General features: G+C 53.5%; 2 protein-coding genes across 8 annotated transcripts in view; one reads left to right on the top strand and one right to left on the bottom strand.

Moving 5' to 3' along the window:
• Nucleotides 1-18026, bottom strand: part of Slco2b1 (solute carrier organic anion transporter family member 2B1) — a 55766-nt gene extending 37740 nt beyond the window's left edge. For 2 of the 7 annotated variants that reach the window (XM_046441978.2, XM_046441985.2), the window contains exons 1-3: nucleotides 5242-5372; nucleotides 3818-3955; nucleotides 2080-2242 (exon numbers count right to left, since the gene is read on the bottom strand). In XM_046441978.2, the coding sequence (XP_046297934.1) occupies nucleotides 2080-2242; nucleotides 3818-3955; nucleotides 5242-5349 (409 nt within the window). In that variant the 5' untranslated portion in view covers nucleotides 5350-5372. Of the gene's footprint in view, nucleotides 1-2079; nucleotides 2243-3817; nucleotides 3956-5241; nucleotides 5373-10113; nucleotides 10192-11453; nucleotides 11476-13190; nucleotides 13348-17788 lie in introns of those variants that run through there. The other 5 variants (XM_046441982.2, XM_046441979.1, XM_046441980.2 and 2 more) reach the window with 5 other exon arrangements.
• The window catches only part of LOC124091047 (olfactory receptor 2AT4-like), a 49765-nt gene continuing 42012 nt past the window's right edge, over nucleotides 17253-25005 (top strand). The window contains exon 1 of the mRNA XM_058578544.1: nucleotides 17253-17375. The gene's annotated coding sequence lies outside the window, so the exon portion shown is untranslated. The remainder of the gene's footprint in view (nucleotides 17376-25005) is intronic.

The following is a 25005-nucleotide window of genomic DNA, read 5'->3' as shown; positions in this document are numbered from 1 at the left end:
AGGCAGTGCCCTTGTCACTCATTCTGGGGAGGGAGCACTGTCAGCTCAGGACACAGATGCAGAGCGCAGGAAAGGACAAGTTCTTAATTTAGTACCAGATGCCTGTTCCCTGTAGCTCACCAATATTTGGTGAGCAAACTTGAGGAGATCTTCACACTATTATTATCTCAGGTTTTTTGGTATAAATATGGCCCTCTGCCACTCCCTCAAACTGGAAAGAGCCATGGATCCAGGCCTCTATCAGAGGCTGCCCCAGCCTTGCTGTGTGACGTAGATGAGATCCCTCTGCTCCTCACCTCTGAAATGGATCTCCTAGAACTGATTCTCTAGAGATGAAGGACTCAAAAGCAGAATAATTCGGGAGTTCAGAGCAGGGCTCTGGGCACAGTTGACTAGCTGTGGGCCAGGGAGCTTCTCTTCTCTGAACCTCAGTGTCCTCACTGGTGAAGAAATAATGATGACACCTGCCTCTCGGGGAGAGTGGTGCCCCCCTCCCCGGCGTCTACTGGACATTAGATAATGGTGATTATTCTAAAGATTGTATTTGCCTTTCCCACCCCTGAGTCTCCAGTGGCTCACAGATGGCCCGCCACATAATACTGAGCAACATAAATACTAGAGGAAGGTGGAAAGATGAATGAAGTAGCCAGGAGTGTTCCAACAGGAAGGGGGCTCAGAGATCATGAGTCTCGCCCACTTGTTCAGCCAACTGCGTGACCCTGCACAGAAAAGCTGTGTTAAAGTGGAAATTCTCAGCAAAGAAATGCACGGAAGTATTATTTTTCAGCCTTCCAAGAAGTCCTATAGGTAACTGTCCATCAGGCCTGGATAACCACCCACATGCTTCAGGTGCACTCTAATTCCCCACTTCTCTGGCCCTGCCCACGTCCCGCCCTCCTCCTGCAATGCCCACCTTTTCTCCAGGGCAGCCACGGCCCACCTCCTGGCAGCTCCCTCCAGCTGGGAATGTCTTTCCTCAACCTAGACTTCTAATGGCTCCCTCCCAACGTCTCCTAAGGTGCTGGGCTCTGGACCTTGTAGCAGAATCGTCCACGCTGACCCCAACCCGCACTGAACTGGGGCATGTCTGCTTCATCTTCTCATCCCTGGGCTTAGCAGCTCCAGAGGTGGGGGCTGCTAGGGAGGCAAGGGAGGACGGGTGTTCTCCGACAGCTCTCCTGCCCTGGGGAACTTCCTGATGCTTGGCAAGGGCATGGCTCCCTCCCTGGCCTCCCTGCATCCCTGCGTCTCTCTCCCCACACAACTGACACACTGGGCTTTATATTTGTCTGTCTCTTTCCCAGACTGGGAGCTCGCTGGGGGCAAGGACTGAGTCCCCCAGAGTAGGCAGCACGGAAGTTCTATTACGGGCACTTCTGGTTGGCTGGGTGGCTGGGCTTGTGGGTAGGTGGGAGGATGGATGCGCAAGTAGATGAGCAGGAGGGTGGATAGGTGGATGAGCAGGCGGTGAGCCGGAGAGTGGGAAGGGATGGAGCGAATGCTCAGCTGCTTTGGTGGTTCTCTAAGAGACAGGTGTCTGTCTGTTAAGGAAGCCCACAACAAAATCCCACTGGGTTGAACAAGGTGCCGCTATTCCTGACTTAAACTCTTTCATTTTCTTATTTGTTCTCTCACTCATTCCTTCTTTCTTTCACCACTGTCTTGTGGGGATCAAATGCACGAATACACAGAAAGTGCTTAGACTGGTGTCCAGTGGAGAGGAGCTGCTGTGGGATACTGTTAATTTCTACAAGTATTTCTGAGCACCAACAATATGCCAGGCCCTAAAGTAGGCTGCATGGTAAATTGGCCCCTACCTCAAATAAGCTACAGGGGTATGAGCCCTCCCTGACCAAGAAAGGCCTGCAAGGGTTCACCCCTTTACCCTGGGGCTACCCCCTGCTTCCCTCCCCAGGCCTGCCAGAGACACCCACCCAGGCCTGGGGAGACAGTGGGGGTGGATGGAGAGGACTGGGAAGTGGGGACCCATCTTGCCTAATGTGAGCCTGCAGGTGGGCCCTGGTGCACAGGACTGTCATGCCTCATGTTGGTCTCCTGCCCTGCCCCTCCGGCTCTTACCAGGGCTGCTGTGGTCATAGCGGTACGGCTCCGAGATGAAGTGCGGGAGAGTCATCAGCAGGCCTGCCAGGGCCACCAGGACAGCCCCACAGCCAATCATACGGGGCCGGTGCACTCGGCTGCCGAAGTAGCTCACAAACACAATCAAGGCTGTGTTCCCCACCTGCAAAGGGATGAGGTGACCCATCAGAGTGGAGCACCAGACCCAGAGGCAAGGGCCTGCACCTCCATATTCCTATCTGTGTAATGGACTGGCTGGATGAAAAAGCATTATTTTGATCTCTCTTATAAACATAGATTCTGGGTCCTCCTAGGAAGGATCTCGCTGCCCCTTTAAGGAAGAGAAATGAGCACAAAGCTAGAAGATCAATTTCATTTAGGAACACGGAGGAGAATGGGCAGTGGAGAAAAATTTTTGATTTTGAGCTTCAGGACTTCATGAATGAGAGACTCAACAGAGAAAGTCTAAAGCCAGAGAATTAAGGCTTAGAATTTCCAACCTTTAAATCACAATCGTAGGGTGCTATGCTAGAGGGGACTTGTGGCCAGGTGTGTGGGCACGCCTGTAATCCCAGTGACTCAGGAGGCTGAGGCAGGAGGATTATGAATTTGAATGAATTATGAATTATGAACTTGCATGGGCAACTTAACAAGACCCTGCCCTAAAATAAAAATTACAAGGGCTGGAGATGTATTTCAGTGGTAAAACAATCTGGGTTCAATCCTTAGTACTGCATAAATGAACAAACAAACAAATAAATATATTTTAGAAAGGATCTGTGAGATTGCAAGGGAAGGTGTACCTTTGCCCCCCCACTTCCTGGCCAGTGACTGTGGGCAAGCTCCAGGGTCCGGGGGGCAGGGGAGTGGGGCCATATCAGCACAGGTTGTTGGTGGAACTGGCCCTGGGAAGGACGGTCATTGTCCATTTTATGGATGAACTGCCTTTCCCTTCTGAGATTTGGGGGTGGGGTGCTGAGGCACATTCTGGGACACTGCAGCTGGAAGGCTTTAGGTCTGGAGGAATATGACACAGTACCTAAGGGAGGGAATTTCACAGAAATCTGCAGGGGAGGGGCGGAAAGAGACTGATTCCTTCTCTGAGGGTGAAACATCTGTTGGGGTGGAGGGCTGGGCACAGCTGGAATCTGATCTCCTAATCCACCAGAGCAGCTATCCACTCCTCCTGTCTGGCTGTGGGCTGCAGGCAGAGGCCTGTCTGCTGCTCCCAGGACAACTCTGAGGACAGACACTCCTCCAAGGCATCACCCTGCCACACTCCAAGGTCAGAGAGTTCCCTGGCTGTAACGAAAGCCTCTCTGGAGACAATAGAAGTGACTTTCTCGAATTCCTTCTTGGGACAGCCAATAGCTAGGTGTCTGAGAAAGTAAAGGAGGCCAAAGATGAGTGGATGGGTTGGGGACCCTGCCTCGCTCTAAAACATCTGGTGCCCTCCAGCCAAGTGCTCCTAAGGGCAAGGCTGCAGGGTCTTAGAGAACAGCTGCAAACAGGATGACGGTTGGGGGCAGGAGGGGCCTGCTCTGTCTGCACTATGGCTGGCCAGTTTCTGGGCCAGGACAAGGTGGGAGGGGAAAGCTAAGGAGGGTTTCAGGGAGGGCAGTGTTGGGGGGCTGCCCTAGGCCTGGGAAGGAAAGAGTCGTAATAGAGGAGGTTGGTGGAATCTAGGGGTGTGAGCCTCCTTTGGGGTCCACCCCTGTGGCTGGGCCAGGGCCAATACCTCGTTGAAGGCGGCCAGCAGCCCCGAGGTCTGGCTGGAGAGGCCAAAGCGCTTCTCCACCGTGGAGATGGAGCTCTTGAGGTAGCCGGAGATCATGAGCTGTGCCAGCTGCAGCAGGCTGTGGCACAGGACGAAGAACTGCAGGAGGAACACAGAGATGGCCACGGGTGGAGGGACCGGGAGACAGCGGAGGATACAATCGGAGACGGGAGGTGGCGGGGAGACAGAGGGATGGAACAGAGGAGGATGAGGACGGGAGAGGATGAATGAAGGGGTAGGGATGGGGGAACCAGAGTCAGAGGAGGCCACACACAGGTGGACAGAAAGGGAGGGAGAGAGAAGAGAAAGGAGACAGAGACGGAAGTGGATGTGTCAGGGTGGGGAGGGAATGTGCAGGTGGGGGTGGGGTGGGAGTGGGGGGTACTTAGTTAGTTATTAGAATAGCCCAAGGCATCTCACATAGGCCTCAAAACTACACAAACTGTCCTGGGGTCTAAGGGCTACCAGAGATCCATGTGACTCAGAGTGGAGTCTCCACAGGGCCGGGAATGGTGGGGGCCCTCTTGACCCTTAGAGATCCGCTCACACCGACCTGGACCTTCCTCCCTGTTTTACCACCCTGCCCCTTTCCTGTAAACTCTCCCAAATTGGCCCATCTCCTTTCCCACCCCACTGTTACTCAGTTCTCCCTAGAGCTACTGCACTGGCGACCACCCACACACACTGAATCCCCAAGCCACCCAATCCTACCCCACCCTAAACATCCCGGTCTGTCTGTGCTCCTCCTGCTAAAAAACTGGCAGAATTCCCAAGAAAACTTGCTTCAAAGAATTAAAAAACAGAGTATTCATGTCAGAGCTTAATCTATTCACTTCAAGCCGCATGTGGTGGTGCACACCTATAATCCTGGCTACTCAGGAAGGCTGAGGCAGGAAGATAGCAAGTTCAAGGTCAGCCTGAGCAACTTAGTGAGTCTCAAAATAAAAAATAAAAGGGCCAGAGGAAATAGCTCAATGGTAGAGCACCCCGGGATTCCAAAAACGAAAAATCATGCACGAATACCACCTGGCACAGGGTCTGACACCCAGTAGGTGTCAGTGACAGTGATGCTGGATGGTTAGTGCCACCCTTGTGGAGCCAGGCCTCCTTGGGTACTTCGTTTCTCTAGAGAAACAGGAGGCGAGTGTCCTGGTCCTCCACTGTCCACAGGACAACCCCTCTTTCATCGCTGGTAGGAAAGGACATGTTCTGGACACTGTCTATGAACCCAAATCCAAGCTAAAAAGTGTTTTCAGAAATTGTCCCCTAGATCCTCACAACCAAGGGCCCTCCAGGTGAGGAAACAGAGGAAGGCAGAAACTGGCCTCATTACACAGCCCAACCTGCAGGGCTGGAGGCCCGGCCCCGCCTGGCCAGAGAGGTACCTTGATGCTGTGAAACACACGAGGTCTCAAGTTCTGAGGCTCTGAGCTGGCTTTGCCTCCATATGTGTCTTCTGTGTCCATGGTGGCCTTGCTGTCCTTGTCTGGCATCTGGGGCCCCTCGCCTGCTGGCCCTGTGGGACAACAGCCAGGGGGTGAGATGAAATTCCAGAGAATGGCCCTGACCTCAGTTTCAGGGGGAAGGGACTTTGGAGGTTGGTGGGAATCTGAGAACCAGAGCACTCTCAGCCTCCCTGGCTCCTAGTGCTGGAAGGGACCTTCCTAAGAGGGGGCGTGTGCCATGTGTTGTGAGCCAGATCTCACTGAGGACCATCTCCTCTACACCCTCACTGTTCCCAGCATAAACCTCCCTTCTGAGGAGAGGCTGCAGAGCTCTGCACACAGCACACCCTTGAGCAGTGGCCCTGTCGCATCGCAGGATGAGCCACAGGGTCTCAGCCACCTTGGGCTTCCAGCTAAGGCACTCTGTCTTCTTGCAGGCTGAATCTGGGCTTGGGTGGGTCTGGCTCAGTCCAGAACCAGGGGTCTGGGGTCAAGTGTAGGGTCAAGGCTTGGCTCAGAGTCAGGGAATAAAGGCTTGGGTGTATTTTGGAACAGATACCAACCCCCCTCCATGGTCCCACCCTGCATGTGGTCAGAGCTAACCAGTCCACTCCCTGGATCATGCCATTAAACCTGGTCAGTGCTGAAAGGACCGTCAGAGCTCATCCCATTTAACCCCCTTCTGGACAAACAGAGACCAAGTGGGACGATGACTCAGAAGGCAGAGCTGTCTTGGCCCCTTGGGCTCCATTGCTCTTGTTGACTTTCCTCCCATGGTAACTATGGCAACCATGTCAGCATCCCACTCTCACAGTGAGAGCAGCCAGATGGCCCTCAGAGGCACCCCTAGGCTCTCCTGACTCGACTCTTCATGGGGAGCCCAGAAGTCCAGTCTTGGGAGACAGCCTGGCCGTTTAGATGGAGACCACCTGCCTCTCCTGGCAGCCCAGGCCTCCCATCCTCCCCTCGGAGTCTCCACTTCCTGCAGGAGGGCCCGCCATTGTTTCCCGCCCCTCCCACAGCAGGCAGCAGCTTCCCCTCATTCAACAGACTTCTGAAACCTGGAAGCTGACCTGAGGACACTCTGGCCCCAGGGACTGCCTCCCACCCGGTCTCCAGCCTTGGAAGACCAACTTGGGGAGGGCTACCGAGGCCCAGAACCAGGTTTTGTGCCCCTCACACAAGGTACCTGGGAGCCCGAGGACTCTTTTTAAACATTGAGATTTAATTCCCATGTCATAAAATCCACTCTTCAGAAGTTAACGATCCACTGGTTTTTACTATATTCACAAAGCTGCACAACCATCAATGCTATCTAATTGCAGAACATTTTATTACCCCAGTAGGAAGCCCCATATCATTAGCAGCTGCTCCCCATTTCTCCCAACCTACAGACCCAGCAACCACTAATCCACTTTCTGTCCCTATGGGTTTGCCTGCTCTGATGTTTAATACAATGAAATTGTACAACATGTGGCCTTTTGTGACTGGCTTCTTAACATAGTGTCTTCAAGGTTGGTCTCTGTTATAACTTGTATCAGTGCTTCATTCCTTTTTATGACTGAATAGTACTCCGTTGCGGGCATAAATCATTTATTCATTAATCGGTTGATGAACACCTGGGTTGTTTCAGAGATTATAAGGATTCATGTACCAACGTTTCCGGTGACATACATGTTCAGTCCTCTTGGGTCCATAACTAGGAGTGCAATCACTGGGTTGTACGGTAGTTCTATATTGAACTGTTTGAGGACCCACAGAACTGTTTTCCACAGCGGCTGCCCCATTTTACATTCCTGCCAGCAATCTATGATGGTGCCAATTTTTCTATACCTCTGTTAACACTTGTCACTGTCTGTCCTTCCACTGATAGCCATCTAGTAGGAGTGGCATGGTGTCTTCTGTGTGGTTTGGCTACTGATGGTGAGCGTCTTTTCACGGGCCTCTTGGCCATTTGTGTAGCTCTGGTGGGCACTGTCTGTGCCAACGGCTTGAGGAATTTGAGGGAGGAGATGGAAGCGCATGTGTCTGGGGAAGAGCTCTGTTTTTGGACATAAACACTTGGAGGAAATAAGAAAAACCAACACCTGGCTGGGAGGAGCCTGAGGGTTGGCCCAGGAAGGGAAGTGTGGGGAGATTCTACAGAGGGCACCTGAAGGACAAGAGGAGATAAGGCTGTTCAAAGCCAATGTCCCAGAGACTGAGAGGACCATTTCTGAGCCTCAGCTTCTCTCACCAGCAGAGACCTGTCATCTGCCACCATCTGGATTCTATGCCATAGGCTTCAGCCCATGAACCAATCCAGGGGTCTGTGCCTCTCAGACTTTATTGTCTGTGCTTCTAATGAGGATACCCAAGCTCAGAGGAACCCCATTCTGCTGGTGGACCCTTGTCCAGGGGCTCAAGCTTAACATCCCTTGATGTCCCTTGAACAGGTTTGCTGAGAGAAGGAAGCACAGTCCTCTTCTCTGCCTTGCCCCACCTCGTAGGCAGCCCCGAGGCCAGGCCAATGCTGGGAGGGCCAAAGACATTGACCTGAAGCCCCTGCTTCGAAGGAAATTCAGGAATGGATGGGGGAGGGACAGGCCAGCTCAGCACATGTGGCCCCTGGGGCACAGTGGAGGTCAGGTGACCACCCTGAAGCTTCCACCTCACCTTCTCTGCCAAAACTCAAAGTCTTCCTGGGATTCCTCTACCCTCTAGCAATATGGCTGCTACCGAGGACAGGATCCACAGCCTTAGCCTGTGGATGAGGAAGAGAGCACTGGCCAGGTCCTGGACTCTAAGAGCAGTGATGGCCCCCAGCATCTACCAGCTGGAAATCTCATTTACTAGGCAGCTGGCTGGCCAGGGCCTCCTGTGCGGCCACCCCTGTGAGCAGGAGTCTGTATGTTTCCTTCCAGCTGAGTCCAGTGATACCGGACAATGTTTCAGAGACCAGCCTGAAGGCAGGGCCCCTTGGCTCTGCCTGATCTCTGATGAGAAGCTCAGGACCTTGCCTCTTTCTACTTCCTCCACAGGCAAAAAGCAAATTCCAGGGAAATGAGGAACTGAGTATATAGGCTTTCTGTCCTCAGACTGTGTTGGAATCCCCACTCCAGCACCCTGGGCTCTGTGTGAGCCTGACACACCTCTTGTCTTTCTCAGCCTGTTACCTCACCTGTAAGGAGAGGATGATTGTATCTACAAAGAGGGTTTAGGATGTGCTACCCCCAAATATGGCATGTTGGCATTTGAGAAAGCAGAAAGTAGAAGGGCCTCACCAAACCCTGTCCTTCTCCCTTCCAGCAGACATAAGACCTAGGAAGGTCACTGACCCTTCCCCTCTGAAGTATGTTATAAAACCCTCATTTGAAAGCTGCCTTCCCTATATATAGAGAGAAGGCACATCCTCATCTTTGAAGATACAGAGAAGACTTAAAACAAACAAGTTTGCTAGATTTCCCTCAGTTCATTACTATTACCTCATACAGCCTTTGTCCTATCATACTTCTCCACAATTATAGAGCTCTTCATCAAACTTTGCATTAAAAATATACAGGTTTCCCCGTTTCTTTGGATCATCATTATTGAAGGCTCCCACGTCATGTACAATTTATATTAAATAAGCTGGGCATGACGGTGCACACCTATAATCCCAGCAACTCAGGAGGCTGAGGCATGAGGATTACAAGTTTGAGGCCAGTCTCAGCATCTGAGTGAGACCCTGTCTCAAAATAAGAAATCGAAACTCCCAAGGATGTAGCTCACTGGTAAAGTGCTCCTGGGTTCAATCCCCAGTAACAACAACAACAAAATAATATTAAATAAACGTGCTTTTCTGTTAATCTATCTCTTTTTTTTAATGTGAAAATGAGTTGCTTTTATTTACTGTTAGAAACAACTTTAGGAAAATGATTTGCATCCCTCTATAGAGGGACTTGCTTAAGTAGCTAAGGAAATAGCTGTTGTATGAGAAAACACGTAAACTAGCTTCACTGCCCCCAGCCTCGTTTCTTCTTATCCGTCTTGGGTTAATCTATTTTTTGTTGTCGTTGTCTCAGCCATGGATCTAGTGGTGGAGGAGGACAAGAAATCATTCCTTCCCTGCACCAAGGGGATGATGTAGGTAGGGCACCTGGCTCCCTGCCTGGCACACGGTGAGCCTTGTTTCCCTCCCCGTTCCTCACAAATCTTCAAGCACCCCTAAGGTAACATGGTCCAATGGGAGCCGTCCCCTTCCACGTACCCAGTGATGCTCACGGTGTCCTCCTCCAAGGGAACTCTTCTATCCGAACATCGCCATCGTCCATCTCTGGACTGGCTCTCTCTCTCTTGCCCAAGCCCCAGTCACTGACAGGTCTGAGGACCTGGACCCCTCCTCTCCGTGCTCCCTCTGCAGCCCCACCATGTGGCCTTAGGTCAGCAGCCCCTTGGATTCCTCATCTGCAATGCAATGACTATGAGCCCTCCTCCCGGGCACACAGCAGTCACTGAGAGCCTAAAGGGTCTACCTGGCGGTTGACCTGGGCACCTGCGTCCCCTGAAACCACACCTTCCTCTCCACATTGCCGTGATGGTGCCATCCCGTGTTTCTCTTCCCAGCCTTCCTGGCCCAAGCAGACAGATGGACTGTTCACTATGAGGACTTCATGAAAGTCCCCAACCCACTCATCAAGAGAACCCATCCATAAACTGCTGGCCTTTGAGTCCCTTCCGCAAATCTTCTCCTTGCCGTAGTTTCCAACGCTGATCCCGTCCTGATCACCCCCACCTTCTATCCTGAACTGAAAGGCTTCAGAACACAATTTGTCTTTCTTCATAAACACCCACCTTCCTCACCGCCGTGGTGGAGCCCGTAGTGCTGTCAGCAATACACTTTGCCACGTGGACAGGTTGTGCTGGTCAGGCCTGGAGAGCCAGCAACGACAGGATGAATGTTGGTGTTCACTAAATGTTGCTCCTTTCCCTATCAGGCAGCCAGTCCTTCTGTCAGCTGTCTGTCCTTCTGCCACAACGCTCCCCCTCCCCCAGCTTCCAGACTTGCTTTGTGGCAGCAACAAGCACTGCTACATGGAGAACTGGAGAAGCAGGCGAGAGTTCAACTGCAGAGGCTGGGGGAGGGGGAGGGCATCATGGAAGCCCAGCTGGGACAGCACTCTTCAGCTGCCCTTCACCCCTACAGAGTGCGGTCTCTGAACCGTAGACCAGGTGGCGGAGTTTGTCCAAGCATCTTGAGCTCAGCAGAAGCAGGGACTGCTGTAGGCCCAGCATCACCATGTCCAAGGAGGGCTGGGCACACGGGCCCATCCTCCTGCCAGTCTACTGAGGGTGCTGCCAGGACTCCATGACGCAGTTGAGCAAACAGGTTCAGGGAGGAAGCAGCTTGTCCAGGGTCCCAGGGCGGGTATAAATGGCAAAGCCTGGACTGGAAGGCAGATCTGTCTGACTCCCGGGCCCCCAATGGCAGGATGGTGGCTGCATGTGTGGCCTTAGAACAGATCTAAAGGTAATCCCTAGGTGGTCATTCCTTACTCTGGTCCAGCTGCCCTCTTGTGAACTGTCAAAGGCCATTGCATGGGGATGGCCTGTCATCCCCCAGTCCATCTTTTAGCTTCTCAGTCAACTCACTGAGTGTCAGTGCTCTTCCCACGGCCTGAGGGAACACTGTCAGGAAAGCGCTGAGGCAGAGAATGGCAAGAGAGACACGTGGCCTCCAGTCCAGAGGCCCGTACTATGATGGCAGTCCCGGATTCACAGCTCAGCCCTGGATTGGAAACTCAGGAGAAATATGGCAACAGGTTCCTAGAAATGCCAAGAAAGCGCCCGAGGGTCCACACGTCCTGAGGACAACCCCGGGTCAGCCTCTGGAGGGCAGACTTAGGCCACTGTGCAGAATGTTCCAGCCTGTCTCCTCTCACAGACAGCGAGACTTAGGACCACTCAGCAGCGGTGTGCCCTGGGCTAGCTATAGACCTCTCTGATCCTGTAAGACGGGAATAATGAGGCTCACCTCTCATGCTGCGTGAGGGCCGCCCTAGGTCAACTCCAAGGTGCCTCACACAAGTACCAGCCTGGTCAGTTTTTGCCCCAAACTCACCCAGAGCGTTTGTTTGCAGGCCTGACCACCAGAACTCAGAATAGCTTATTTTCCTTCCTGTGGGGAGACTCACCCCTGCTCTGCTCTCTCACCTCCTCCTGGTCCTGGACACAGCACAGCCCCCTCTGGAAAACCTCCTTCTGCAGGCTGGCTCCTTGTCCCTTCCCCCGCCATCTGTGTCCCCACCCTGACTCCACCCCGGTCCCTTCCCAGTCCTCACCAACTGCATTCCAGGACTTCTTTGTTTTTTCCTAATTTTCCTGTACACAGAGAAAGGCCTCTCCCCACACTGCCCCTCCCACGCCGGCTCAGGAACCCTTGGAGGCAGAAAACAACACCAGGACAGTCCAGCCGGGACGTGCAGCAGTGCACGGGGACCATCATTTCTGCAGTTGTCCTGACTGAAGACACATTTGGCCTTCGGTCTGCTGGTGGGGGCTGGAACTTGCACAATGCTGGCTCACTGAGCCATTTTTAGTTGCCAGATTTAAAAATCAGGAAATTTCACACAAAACTCCAGATTAGGGGTATTTTTCTTGAAAGATCAGCAGTTCTGGCAACACAGTCCACACTCCCATGTGATGACCCTCAGCTGGTCCACGGTAACAATTCACCCTGCGGGAGCCTGGCTGGGGGCGATCGCCACTGGCTTCCCCTGCTCTCCTCACCTCCGGGCTTCCCTGTCCGATGTCCCAGTGTCACTGGGGACACTCCTGGACAGGAATCTAGGACCAAGCTAACCATTTTGAAGGGGGAGGAAATGGGCCAAAGAGACCCATAACCTGCCCAGGGTCACCACATTAGGGACAGAGCTGGCACTTAGCTGGTCCTCAAAGTGAAGTGAAAATTCCTTCTACACACACTGACAGGCCCTGGAGCCCCAGAGTCAGAAAGTCCAGTCACTAGCCTTGGGGAGCTCCTGGTGTGTGAGCTGAGGGATGGGGACATCCAAAGGCACCAGTGCCAGTGCTCAGTGCAGTGACTCTAGGTAAGCGAAGGCTATTATGGAAACAGCAGAGAGCCCTGGCCTGGACAGGAAGGGTTTGTAAGGCTTCCTGGAGGGAAAAACATCAGAGAAAAGGGCAGAAGTATGAAAGGGTAAAGATTGCTCAGGGGACAAAGAGTGGCAAGGTGGAACACTGAGGTAGAGCGGGGGCCGGAGCTGAGGAGGAGAGGGACCGGGCAGTGATGTGAGGCTGGAGAGAGGCACAGCTTTCTGTCTGGGCCAACCGTCGGTGAAAGACAGGTTCACAGGATGGTGGTGTGCTTGGCTTTGGACATGGTGTGTTTGGCCTCCCTCCTGGGAGATGCCCAGGAGGCCGTGACTCCAGGAGAGAGGACGTGGGCTGGAGACAGAGCTCTGGGGGTCTAGGAGGCATGGGTGGATAAAGGTAACAGAAGCCACAGTGGCCAAACTTGCCCAGTGAGAGGGAGAAACCCTTGCCATGGCTCCAGTGATGGAGAATGGAATGGAAGGATGTACCCACCCTGCACTCATGTTCCAGGTGCAGAGGAGGGGGACTCTGTCACTAAAAGCCACCAGCCTCTAGCACAAACGTGCCCACAGCCTGCACTCAGAAGCATGAATATTCCCAGCAGCAAATGGCGGGCAATCCACCCCTCAGGATGGTGGCAGACACCTCTCTCCAGAGTTGTAGAGTGGCAAGGCCAGTTTTCTTGTGGCTAACCCTTGCCTTGAGCCCTACCTCCTAAGTTGCCCGGGGTCCCTCATCTGCCATCCTCTGCCTAGTTCTGTGGCCCAGGTCAGCTGTCTCCTCCCTCCATAGCACACTTCTCCTAGGCCACTTACCACGGCTGCAGTTGGTCCTTCTCTTGCTATTTATGTCTTTCTCTTATCTGCTTGATTCGGTGGTAAGCTCCCCCAGGGCTGGGACTGTCCTCTCCACCTGTCCTGATGGATTATGTTAGATCTCTGTTGAAACTCTCTGGGTCAGAAGACTTTGGATCCAAATATTTATTCTGCCATATTGTAGCTTTTTGACCCTGGGCAGCTTATTTAATCTTCTCTAAGTCCCATTTTCTTCTCTTGAGAGCATGCATGTCTCACTGAGGATTGGTTAGGACAGAGGGAAAATGTCCCAGGCCTGGCACACAGCTGTCCTCAGACCCTCAACGATGGCTGGCTCCCTTGCCTTTTCCCTGCTCACCTGCAATGTGGCGTCCAGACTCCCTGGTCTCAAGATCGAGGCTACTGGGAACTACACATGACTCCTCTCCCTGCCCTGAGAGAACATTATCTTCTGGTCCCAATAGATCCTCACCATTCCCCAAATCCATCATGTTCCTCCCCACTTCTAAGCCTCTGCACATGCCGTACCCTTAGCCTGGAATGTCCTTCCTCTCCAGCAAACCACTTATCTTTCAAGGCCTGGCCCAGCTGAAGAGCTCATTGTTGAGCTGAGCTAAACATGAGGGAGACGAGAAGGCCGGAGCCTGGGCTAGAGGCAGGGGCTGCCCAAGTGCTCACAGGGTAGGCATGGGCAGCGGGGCCTCAGGGCTCCAGTTTCCAGTTTGACCCGGCCCGGCACTGTGGAGGGGAAATAGTCAAAGGCAGGAAGGGGGGTCCCTGAGCAGGCGCTGGGCTTGGCTGTCGTTCTGGGGGAATTCCTTCTGGCAGGACCCTTGGGTGGTCATTTGGGAGGACAGCGACATGCTTGAGGTCCAGTTGTTGCTTCTTTAGGAAGATCTGTCTGGCCAGACACTTTCTGGTGGTTTCCGAGCTGGGTCACAGACCCTGTGTTGGGACTTTCTGTTCCCAGTTCTGTCTCCAGCTACCCCATCTAGACCCATGATGACCTTAAAAATAGGGAGCAGGGCCTGTGGGGGAGGGTGAGTCCTGACCCCTCAGAGAACCCAGGCCAATTTCCTTAGGCCTCAAACAAAGAGATAAGGCTCATATGGTGCAATACCTATAAGCCCGGGGTGTCCTAAGGCTTCCTGAGGGGTGGATTCTGAGTTCAGTTCCTTGACTGTGTAAGTTACACTGAGGCAGGAGAGAGAGAGAGAGAGAGAGAGAGAGAGAGAGAGAGAGAGAGAGAGAGAGAGAGAGAGAACACGATATGAGGCTCAGAGACAGGCAGCTAATGACCCAAGGCCATTCTGTCTCTCCCTCCCTGTGATCCAGGCTCCTGTGTCTGTGTCTCCTTAAGGGCCATATTTCTCAACCTCACTTCATGTCAGGAGGTTCCATCCTGGGTAAGGCACAAGGTCATCCAGATACCTATTTGAACACTGCTGACTCCAAGATCTGAAGATCTTGGCCCCTCAGGCCTGTGTCCACCAGGCACAACCTGGACACATGGGAGATTAAGATCTAGACTCATCAAGAAAGAAGGCAAGGAGAGGACCAGAGAGGGCCCTGGCTCCAGTGGGAGGCTCCAGTATGAGCTCTGGTTCTGCCACTGACTAGCTGCCTGACTTGGGACAGGTAAATGGGCTCTTCCTGGCCTTGGCTTCTCCATTTGTAAGATGGACATGAGAGTGCTCTGTACTCATAAAAGTGCTGTCCACAATAGTGGGCTTATGAGTGTCCCCAAGACACAAATTCCCTGTGCCACTGAAGCATGGCCACTGCCTTCCTCGCCTACTTTCTATAGTTCCCGATTGCTATAGAATGACAAAATCCATATATCTAACTTGGTATATGATGGGGCCCTATCAGCTTCAGCTTAATGTTTTGAGATATCGCCAGGGACCTCCCCTACTCCAACTGCACCCCACAAACAGGTCTATCAATGCCTCTGACCCCTGGAACATGCATCCTGTCAAGCCCCCATTGACGCCCACTCTCCTGGAGTTCTCCCCAACCCCCAACCCACGCTGTCATGGATTGGGCCTTCCTCTGGGCTGGCCAACTTCCTCCCTGTTTCAAACCTTGGTTTTGTTATCCATGGGATGTGTGTCTGACTCTCTGGTCCCCCCTGGGAGCCCCTGGGGGGACAGATCCCTGTCTGATTTCATCCTGGGTCTCCTTCATCATCAAGGAGCCTGGCTCAGTGCAGGCTTCAGGTCTTCAAAGAAGCCTGGAGGGAGGGATGGGTCATGGAGAGGCGGAGGACAGTTTATGAACTGCACTTTCCCACCACGCTATCTCTGCCCAGCCCTAAGCTGGGCTCAGGGACCCCGGGAATGGATGAAGCAGGACCCAGCTCCCAGGGAGCTCCTGCTGTGCTGAGGTGGGCATTGCTCTCCATCATATCAGGCATTAGCACTTAGGTGCTAGGCTGCAGTGTGTGAGGGGCAGCAGCTGAGGCCCAGGCCAGCACCGGGGAGATAGCCAAGTCCCCAACACTGATGGGAAGACCTAGCCCTGCAACTGTGGAGAGGCCTCTGCCACTGCTCCCTCCAGAGACCAAGTTTATAGCAAAAAAAGGAACCAAGTGACCATTTGGCCACCACCTTCCATTCCCCGTCCATGCACCCATGGAAAAACCAAGTCACAGAAAGAGACTGGGCACTGAATGCCTGTTACCCTTTGATGAGTCTAGGCCAGCTCACATCTGGCTCTCAGCTGCCTAAGATCCAATAGGCAAGGCTCAGTGCAGCCTGGGAGTGAATAACCCCCCTCAGTCCTGTTCATTCTCCAATCATTAGCCAGATGTGGTGGCACACACCTGTAATCCCTGCAACTCAGGAGGCTGAGGCAGGAGGATCGTGAGTCCAAGGCCAGCCTCAGCAACTTATCGAGGCCCTAAGCAACTTGGTGAGACTGTCTCAAAATGAAAAATAAAAGAGACTGGGGATGCAGCTATGTGGTAATGTGCCCCTGGGTTCAATCCCTAATATCAAAAAAGAAAATAAACAACAACAAAAACCCACATATAATGCAGAGCTGGGATTTGAACATAGCGCTGCTGGTTCTTTCCCTCGTTCCACTCTCTGCCCTGGGACAGCTCACATTTCAACACAGATGGGCTGCAGAGAGTACCAGCAGCAATGCTGGGAGCCAGGAAGGAAGAACCTCACAGAGAGGGTCATGGAGCATATGGATGTTGACTGGCGAATGCTACCTCCCCTGAGAGAGTCAACCTGGGAGGCTTCCTGGAGGAGTTGGTGCTTGGAAGAATGGGAAACAAGGCAAATTTCACCAGAATGGGATGTGACCAGGGCCCTTCCCGAGCAAGGGTGCAGAGGTGGGAAAGGGGGTTCTCTGGCTCACACCGTGGGAACAGCGCAGGAAGATTATGTTCTTCAGCCCTTCCCTGCACAGACAGGGAAGCTCGGCATGTTGCCTAAGGGCACAAGGCCAGCTGGTGGTGGGGACACATCTGACCCTCCCTCCTTCTGTCTGACCAGGGCGGGGGACAGCAGGCCCTTCTCTGTCTGGTCAGCTGGGCCCAGGATTCTTTCCAGGCTCCAGATATCTCAAAACATTAAGCTGAAGCTGATAGGGCCCTCATCTTTCAGAGGGCACGGCGACCTGGCCACAGCTCAGGTGGGGCTCAGAAAATATAGCTAGAGGTGGCTCTGGAAGCCCAGTGGGCGGATGTGGGATCAGCCTCCCGCTACATGTGTGGCAGGTCAGGGGGCACCTAGAGAATATTCCAGAGCTGAGCCTTTCAGAGGCCAGAAAAACAGTCACGGGGTTGGGCTGGAGGCTGGGAGCAGGTGCAGGACAATCAGTGTCTGGTAGTTCCCACCTTCCAGGTCCCCAACCCTCCCATCCATACCGAGCCAAATCTGATAGCGAAGTTGGTGAGTCAGTGGCCCAGCCACCCTCACAAGCCACCCCCTCCATGTGACCTCATTCTCTTTTCTCCGTGAGGAAGCATCCACCCCACTCTTCCTGCCATGCCATGGTCCCCACGCTGTGGCTGCGTCCACCTGGAGTCCCTGGGCTGCCCCTTGGCTGGGTCTGTCTCCTGGAACTCCCCTGCAGCCCTCACTGTGGAGCTCCTGGGAACAAGTCCACCCTTGCCTGAGTGGGTGTGAGCCTAACACACCAGGGCAAAGGCAGCTGGGAAGGAGGCCAGAGGTGAGTTCTGCAGGGAGACCAGCTGGGGATCTAAAGGCTAGAGGCTAAAGACCCTTTGTTTCTTTTCCGTCCTTCCTTGCTGCTTGAGGTAGGCTGGGTCAGGCGCTCAGCTCCAGAAACATCTCCCTTGCCCCTAGTATACCCTGTCCTGCTCCAGGTTGGGCTTCTGGAGGCTTCTAGACCCTACCCTTCCAGCCTCCTCCCCGCCCTCTGTCTGGTCAAGCGGTCTGTTTGGGTTTCCTCCAGCTGGTGTCCCTTCCAGCTCCCTGGGCCATCGCTTCATTCATTCGGAGCACCCTGCACCTTCACGGGGCTCTAGCGCCACCTCACTCTGTGCAGAGACCTGTACACCCCTCCTCCCCAGCATGCCCAGCCCCCACTTCCCACGCCTTCTTCACCTCGCCTGGACTTACCTATCCTAGGTCCCATGACTGCTGGGGTACAGTGAGTTCCAGACTCTAATTCAACCTCAGGACTTGGAGTTTAGCAGGAGGAAGGAATCGAACCTGTCCTGGGGATCCCGAGGACAGCAACTGGCGAGCCACAGCAGGGACAAGTCGATGTTAGGGACCGCATGCACTGGGCAATGCTTCTTGGGCCACACTGGACAGACAGCAGCCACCTTTCCAGGCAGGCTCGGCTCAAACTCAAACTCACCCCTCTCCAAGTGCCTGTGTTTCCTGGTCCTTTGCTCCTTCTCTGTCTGTCCTGACCCCCACCCCCGCCCTATTTCTCCCTCCTTTGGTTTTCCTCCAATCTCTGGCTGGGACAGCAAGGGGGGGGGGGGAGGCAGAGTGGAGGAGGAGGCTGGGTTTGTTTGGGTCCAGCCCCTGCGGGGTTGGGGGGGGGAGGCTGTAACCCCGCCTCCCCCTGGTTTGGTCTGCCCTCCTCCCCAGCCTCCAGCAACTGCCTTTCCCTTGGATACCTCCCCTGCTCTGCTAGGTGGAGAGGTGGGAGTGCGGGTGTGTGGGTGGGCCTCCCTCAGCCCAGCGCCTTGCACCATCAATTCCTCCATCTCCTCACTGCGCTCCCACTCTCCTCTGAGCCCCGTCTCCTACTAAGCCCTGTCCCCCTTGCAGAACTGTTATGAGCCCACATAACTGTGCCCCCCCCCCACTGAAATGCCATCCTTTCTGGGCTCTTGTCCTCTCTCATACAATAACCCCCAGGTCTCCAGCCTAGGTGGCCCCTGGAAAGCACAGTGACAGCCCACCTGTAGGTCCATCACAGCCACCTAGATGCAGGGGGTTGGGGAGCAGAAGGGCCACTGTGAGATTCCCAGAGATTTCTGGGCTGAGTACAGAGGATGGAGGCCTTGCTGCCAGATGGGCAGGTCTGGTCTCAGCCAAGTGGCCTCAGACAGGTACCTGCACCTCCCTGAGTATCAGCTCCCTCATCTCTAAAGAAGGCAAAATAACCATCGCTTGTAGGACATTGGGAAAGTTCAGGAAGCTATACAGAGGCCAAGTCTGGGCCCCTAAGCGCAGAGAGAGCAGCAGGGAGTGGCAGAGGCAGGACTCAGGAAAAGGGAGACTGAAAATAAATCTATCTGCTTTTCCAGTTTGCTCTGCACTTCTACACCAGGCTCTTCTGGCTGGCCGTGGCCTCCCAGGGCAGGTATGCCCCCTTTTTACAGAAGGGATGCTGGTCTCAGAAATTTGCCAGAGATCACCCAGCTACTGGCTGTGGGCCATGTTTTGGATCTCTGAAATTAGAACCAGGCTTCTTCCTCTTCCCAGTTGTCTTCTCAGAGGAAGACCCTTGAGTTCCCCCAAATCCAAGATCCCACTCTAGAAATAGGGTCTTTGCATTGGCGGGGATACAGGTTCAGAGCCCAGCACTCAGGGCAATGATAGAGAAGCATCCTGCAGCCCCACTGGGTCCCAGTGGCTGCATGAGTACGTTTGTAGGAAGTAGAGAATATAATGCTTGAAATAATCACAGATCTGCCTGCACTTAGTAGGCGTTCAGTGAATGCCTAATGTTTGTTTAAATGAACGCGTCTTTGAGAAACCAGAAACATGAATGCATGCCCATTGAGAGAGGTTAATAGTTAGCAGACACGGAGCCTGCTTGAGAAAACTAAATTAGTTCTTTCCATAGTTCTTTCTAAATCCTTCAGTCTAAAGTCTGCACTGTGGGTCTTCATAGAGATTAGTGGAGGTGGAACTTTCCAGATTTCAAATTGCAGGTGCACATTTGAGAGGGGGAGGTCCTTTTAGACTTCTGGAAGCATCACTGCCCCATCTTGGCCCTAGAAACTGAAAAAAAAAAATGTATACATGGAATAGTCTGGGACCAGAATATTCCTGAACTCAGAGCTGTGGAACTGGAACAAGGATCCTGGCATTTAGGTTAACCCATCCTGGGTTAGTCCCACAGAGAGGTCCCACTGTGGATGGCCCTGGCTTAAAGTCTGACCACACTGGTTGGCACCCTGGCTTGGCCACTTGCCAACATGTGGCATTTGCTGCCCCCTGTGCTTGTTATGGGGCCCCATGATGTGTGTGGATCCCAACGCCATCTGTGGATTCCCACAGTTAGCAAAACCTGATGCCTTTTTGAGAGTCCAGTGCTGCTAGCAGAGCCTGGCATGGCTTGTAAAACTCTGCAGCTCCCAGGGCTCCGTGATGCTGGCACAGCCCTGGGTCTCACGCTAAGCCTGTTGTTGTTGTCAAATCCTGGAGAGTTGGCAAATCCCAAGCCCTTCCCCTCTTAGTCAACCCACTTAGAGACGTGAGTTTTGTAAACCAGGCAAAATAGGAGACTCTTCATCTAAGAGAACCACCTGCTTTGGGGTACAAGGGAAGGATTCTGGATCCAGATTAGAGAGCTCAATTCTGTTGCCAGCTCTGCCACAACCCTGCTGTGGGACTTTGGACAAACCTCTCCCTGCGTCTCAGTCTTCCCATCTGTTAAATGGACACCATGACGTCACATTACCTACCTCCAGGATGGTCCTGAGGGTCACTGTGAGATTGCCCAGAAGATGAAGGGTAGGGGGAAAAGAGGAAGAATAACCAGAGGCTTCTTCCTGAGAAAGGCTCTAAAATGCCGCGTCGGCACCTTTGACCCCACTTCCCTCTGGCCTGCTAGCCACGGAGCGGATATCTATAAATGAGCCCTGGGCTGGGTGGACAATTGAGGGCCTCGGTCAGGGACGTGACCTTCCCCTGCTTCAGATGCCACCTTGGGTTCAGACCCCCAACTGTAGACACCCCTGCCTGGCTCATTGGCTTTGCCCAAGGAAGGCAGTGTCAGACTTGGTTCACCCACAAGGACACTGCCACTTGGAGGTGACTTGCCCAGGGCTCTGCATCGAGTCTGCACACAGCAGGGGCTGGGGTGCCAGCCAAGGACTGCAAAAGGCTGGACGGGCGGTTCCCAGAGGTCAGAGCAGGAAGTATGTGGCGCTCATTTAATTCGACTGGTCCCTTTTCCAGATTTGCCCTCTGAGGCCTGGACAGTATAGTGACTATGGGGTGGTTGCCGTCTCCCTCTCCCCACGTTTCAGTTTCCTTGGCTGATGGATGAGAAATCAGCCCCAGCCCTACCTGCCGAGCCTGCAGGGCTTCCCCGCTTCACTGGCCTAGCTCCTTCATCCCCACGCGGCTCGTTTCCCAACCAGGTGAGAAGCGCGGGCAGCAGGCCAGGTGGGGGTCCAGGAGGGGTCCAGGTTGAACAGCGCCACCCACCTTGGCCAGCCTGGCCAGCCTTTGTAGCAGCTTAACCCTGCCCAGGACCCCACACCTTCGGGAAGCTGTCCTCCACTCCTGGGCTCTTTCATGCCAGCAGTGACCTTCTCCTGGGCCCCAAGGCCTGCAGACAATGCTCCACATTCTACAGCCTTCCCTGGAGGTGGTAGCCCTGTGTCCCAGGAAAACATGATCTTAGGCACCAGACAGCTCCATCCTGATCCAATAAGAAGCTCTCTGAGGCTCAGCATCCTCTGTCAAATAGGAAGACAAGAAACCTCCTGATAGGACTGCACCTGCCATCATCTTGCCCTATCTTCTCCCTGTGTACTTGGTAAGGGCACAGTTTATCTCTTCAGGGAGACTAACCTCTAGAGTCTGAGGCCTTGCTGGGCTACTTGGGGCCAGTCCCTCTCCCTCTCTGGTCCTCCATGCCGTTGTCTGTGCAATGCCTCTCCAGAGCTGTCAAGGCTCAGATGAACTGATGGATGGATCAGTCAATGCTTGCTAAATTCTGACACCTGAGCAGATGCAAGCCATTGTCAATATGGCAATGAGAGTGAGGGTGATGACTCTTGTAACTCTGGAAGCAGAGAGTGAGGGGGAAGTACATCATAGCAGGTGTTTGTCAGGTCAGTTCCACCTGAGTGACAACCCATGGGAATAAAAATCACTGGGAAGGGCTTCCTGAGGTGGGAGGGAGCTCAAGGGCAAAATGGAGGCTGTGGTCTCTGATAACAGCCATAGCTCTGCAGATGCTGCCAAGCTGTGCCTCTCACAGGGCTCCAACTGGGCCTGGGCTGAGCTGGGCCCCCAGCCCTGGCTTCAGCCCTGCCCCCCATATCCTGGTATTACTCAAGTCCTGTCCTCTGCCTGGTCCTCAGTTTCCTGAGGGGAGGAGATTGGAAATGGATCTTTTCTGTCCCTCTTTTGGAAGGACCACATGAGCTAATGCATGTACCATTGTTATTGTAAAGTGTCAGGCTTGGGGTTACAGCTATTAATAATTGTGTCCTTGGAGAAAGTCCATTGATGGAGGGTGGTACGACAGGCTGGGAGGGAAGATACAGCTGGGGTAGGGATTGGATGGGAGCAAGCATCAGTTCAGGCTGTGGACAGTTGGGAGCAAGAACCAGGCTCTCAGAAGACTTTGCAACACTGCCCCCTGGAGGCGGAGTGGAGTTCTGTGCCTTGACTTTTCCTCCAAGACTCCAGTCAGGGAGGAGGGGACCTCTGGGAGCACCTCTGTCCATGGGGGCTTCCAGAAGGAGCCCAGTGAGAGCAGCCATCGCCTGTTCCTCCCTCTCCCTGCACGCCTGCCTGTCCCTTTCCATTCCACTGCCTCTGTCCCGATCTCTGCCCCCAGCATCTCTTGCCTGGGCTCAGGTCCTCCACACCTCCAGTCTTACCGTCTACTCCAACTTCCTGTTGGCTAGAGGGAGCTTCTAACCTGCAGATCCCACCAGGGCCCTCCTGCCTGAAACCCTGCCACAGATGGGCGTGGTGACACTGCCTGAAATCCCAGTGACTCAAGAGGCTGAGGAAGGAGGATCACAAGTTCAAGGGCAGCCTCAGCAATCTAGCAAAATCCTCAGCAACTTAGCAAGACACTGTCTCAAGTTTAAAATAATAGTAATAATAATAATAATAATAATAATAATAATAATGGAATAAAGGGCTGGGGATGTAGCACAACAATAGAGTGATAGATACTGTGTTCAATCCCCAATACCATAAATAAATATATATATATTCTTAAAAAATCCTGCCATAGTTCCCTCTCCCCCACATAATCCATCTTCCTCAGCCTGACATTGAGTGGCACCTGTCCTCCTGTCCAGCCACATCCAGGTCACTATCTTCTCTATCTGTCGGGTCACTATCTCCACTTGCAAGGGAGACAATAGGAGGGTGTTATGAATGGGGTGCTTGGGCAGGACTGCTTGGTGTGACCTCCAGCTCCGCTACTTGGTGTTACTCCTCAGTTTGTAGTATTTATTTTAGTGTCGTAAGATACACACAACAGAAAATTACCATTGCACCCATTTTTAAGTATACTATTCAGTGATACTAAGTACATTCACAGTGTTGTGGGACCCTCACTTTCGTCCATCTCCAGAACTTGGTCATCTTTCCAAACTGAGATTCCAGATCCATGTGCTACTTGACTCTTTCTGCCTCATTTTTCTCATCTGAAGGATGGGGCTGATACTCAGACCGGTGCCTCTCTATGCCTGGTAGGTGGCAGTAGGTATTTGTCCATGACGGTGTGGCTGCTCTGTGAAGCCAGCGGGTGATCTCTAAAAACTCACGGCCCCGCCACTACCTGGAATTCATTTATGAGGCTCGGGCAGCTTGTGACGGACGGCAGCTGGGAAGCACGCCATCTGCTTCCTCTAGGAAGATGAGTCACTTCCTCCCCTGATGGGCCACAGCCTGGGGAGGGGAAGGCAGGAAGCAGGCAGAGCTCCGCAGCTGCTTCTGGCCAGCCTGGCCCTCGCCAGGGTCCGTGCACGCTGCATGGCCAGAGAGGCCAGGGGCATTGTGCCTGGCATCAGGGTGGAGCGGACCAGGGTAGGGCACCCTAACTTGCCTCTGCTCCCCCTCAGGAGGCCTGGAGCAGCGCCTTGTTTCCATCAGGGCTGTTTATTCAGAGCATTGTCAGTTTGTGCTTGGCTTGAGTCCCTCCCATCACACCCGGACACACGCCCTCCACCCAGCTTGCTCTCCGGATCTCACTCCCACTGTGCTGGGGTCCTGTCTCAGGTTCTCCCACCCGTGAGCCACACCCCCCAGTTAAATGCATGCCCTGTGTGTGTGTGTGTGTGTGTGTGTGCGCACACATGTGTACGCATGCTAGGTGAAGCACAGGCATGTCCTACAGGCAGGGGGAAGACCATGCCTTGGGCCTCACAATGGAGTGGCCTTGTCTCTGGCCAAGCAGGCAGGGGTCACTCCAGCAAAGAGGTCTGAGCTGGGCCCAGACCAGGAGCCTAGATGGCTTGTCTGCTACTAAGTGTCCTCTGCGGGGGACTCCAGTCTCTTAAGTTAAAAACATCAATCATCTGCTAGAAATAGCCAGCAAGGGAGGCAGTTTAGCCTAAGCAAACCAATTCAGTCTTTCCAGTGTCTTAGTTCTGAGCTCTGCCAACAACTAGCTGGGTGGGGGGGGGTGGGGGTGGGGGGGGGCATTAGGCAATGACTTTATTTTTCAAAACTTCAGTTTACTTGACTATAAAACAGATGTGGTGTGACTGACATTCACTACATGTCAGGCACAGTTCTAAGTACTTTATTTGCGACGCAGTCAATATTGCCAACAACCTATTATGATCCCCAATTTACAGATGAGGAAGCTGAGGCACAGAGAGGCTAAGACATTTGCTTAAGGTTATACAGCTGGTAAGAGGCAGGCCAGGATCTGAACCCACACAGTCTGGCCCCAGAATCCAGATCCCTAGCCATGACCCTGACTGTCTCAGAGAGCTGGTTTGAGGACTCTGTCATCAACCTTAGTCCCTAAGCCTTGGGTTTGAACGCCGAGTTGAGTACTGAGCTAGTGCCATGGCTAGGTTCCAGTCCTGTTCTACTGATGACCATCTGTGTGACCTTGACGTGTCACTTTCCCTGTCAAATTTCAGGTTTCCCTCCCACAACAGGAAGGGCTTGAATCCTGGCTGGTGACCCCCAGATCTCTGCCGCAGCCCAGGGTTCCTCCTGAGCTCTTCATGACCACCCCCAGGGGCCCCCTCAAGCTTGGCGGAGCTCTTCACCCCGTGGAAAAACTGCCCTCCTGCCCAGTCCCTGCTGAGCCACCAGTCTCCTTGGCCTCAGGAACAGTGTTCCTCTCCTAAACCTGTGTGACAACTCTGTCTCTCACACTCTTCTGTCTCCTCCTGGCCCTGCCCCTTAACTCAGAGCCCCTTCCTCATTCC

This window comes from Marmota monax, unplaced genomic scaffold, assembly GCF_021218885.2.
Source record: "Marmota monax isolate L192 unplaced genomic scaffold, Marmota_monax_Labrador192_F-V1.1 WCK01_AAM20220418_F8-fsc00068, whole genome shotgun sequence".
Lineage (NCBI taxonomy): Eukaryota > Metazoa > Chordata > Mammalia > Rodentia > Sciuridae > Marmota > Marmota monax.
This window is presented reverse-complemented; position numbering and strand designations above follow the sequence as displayed.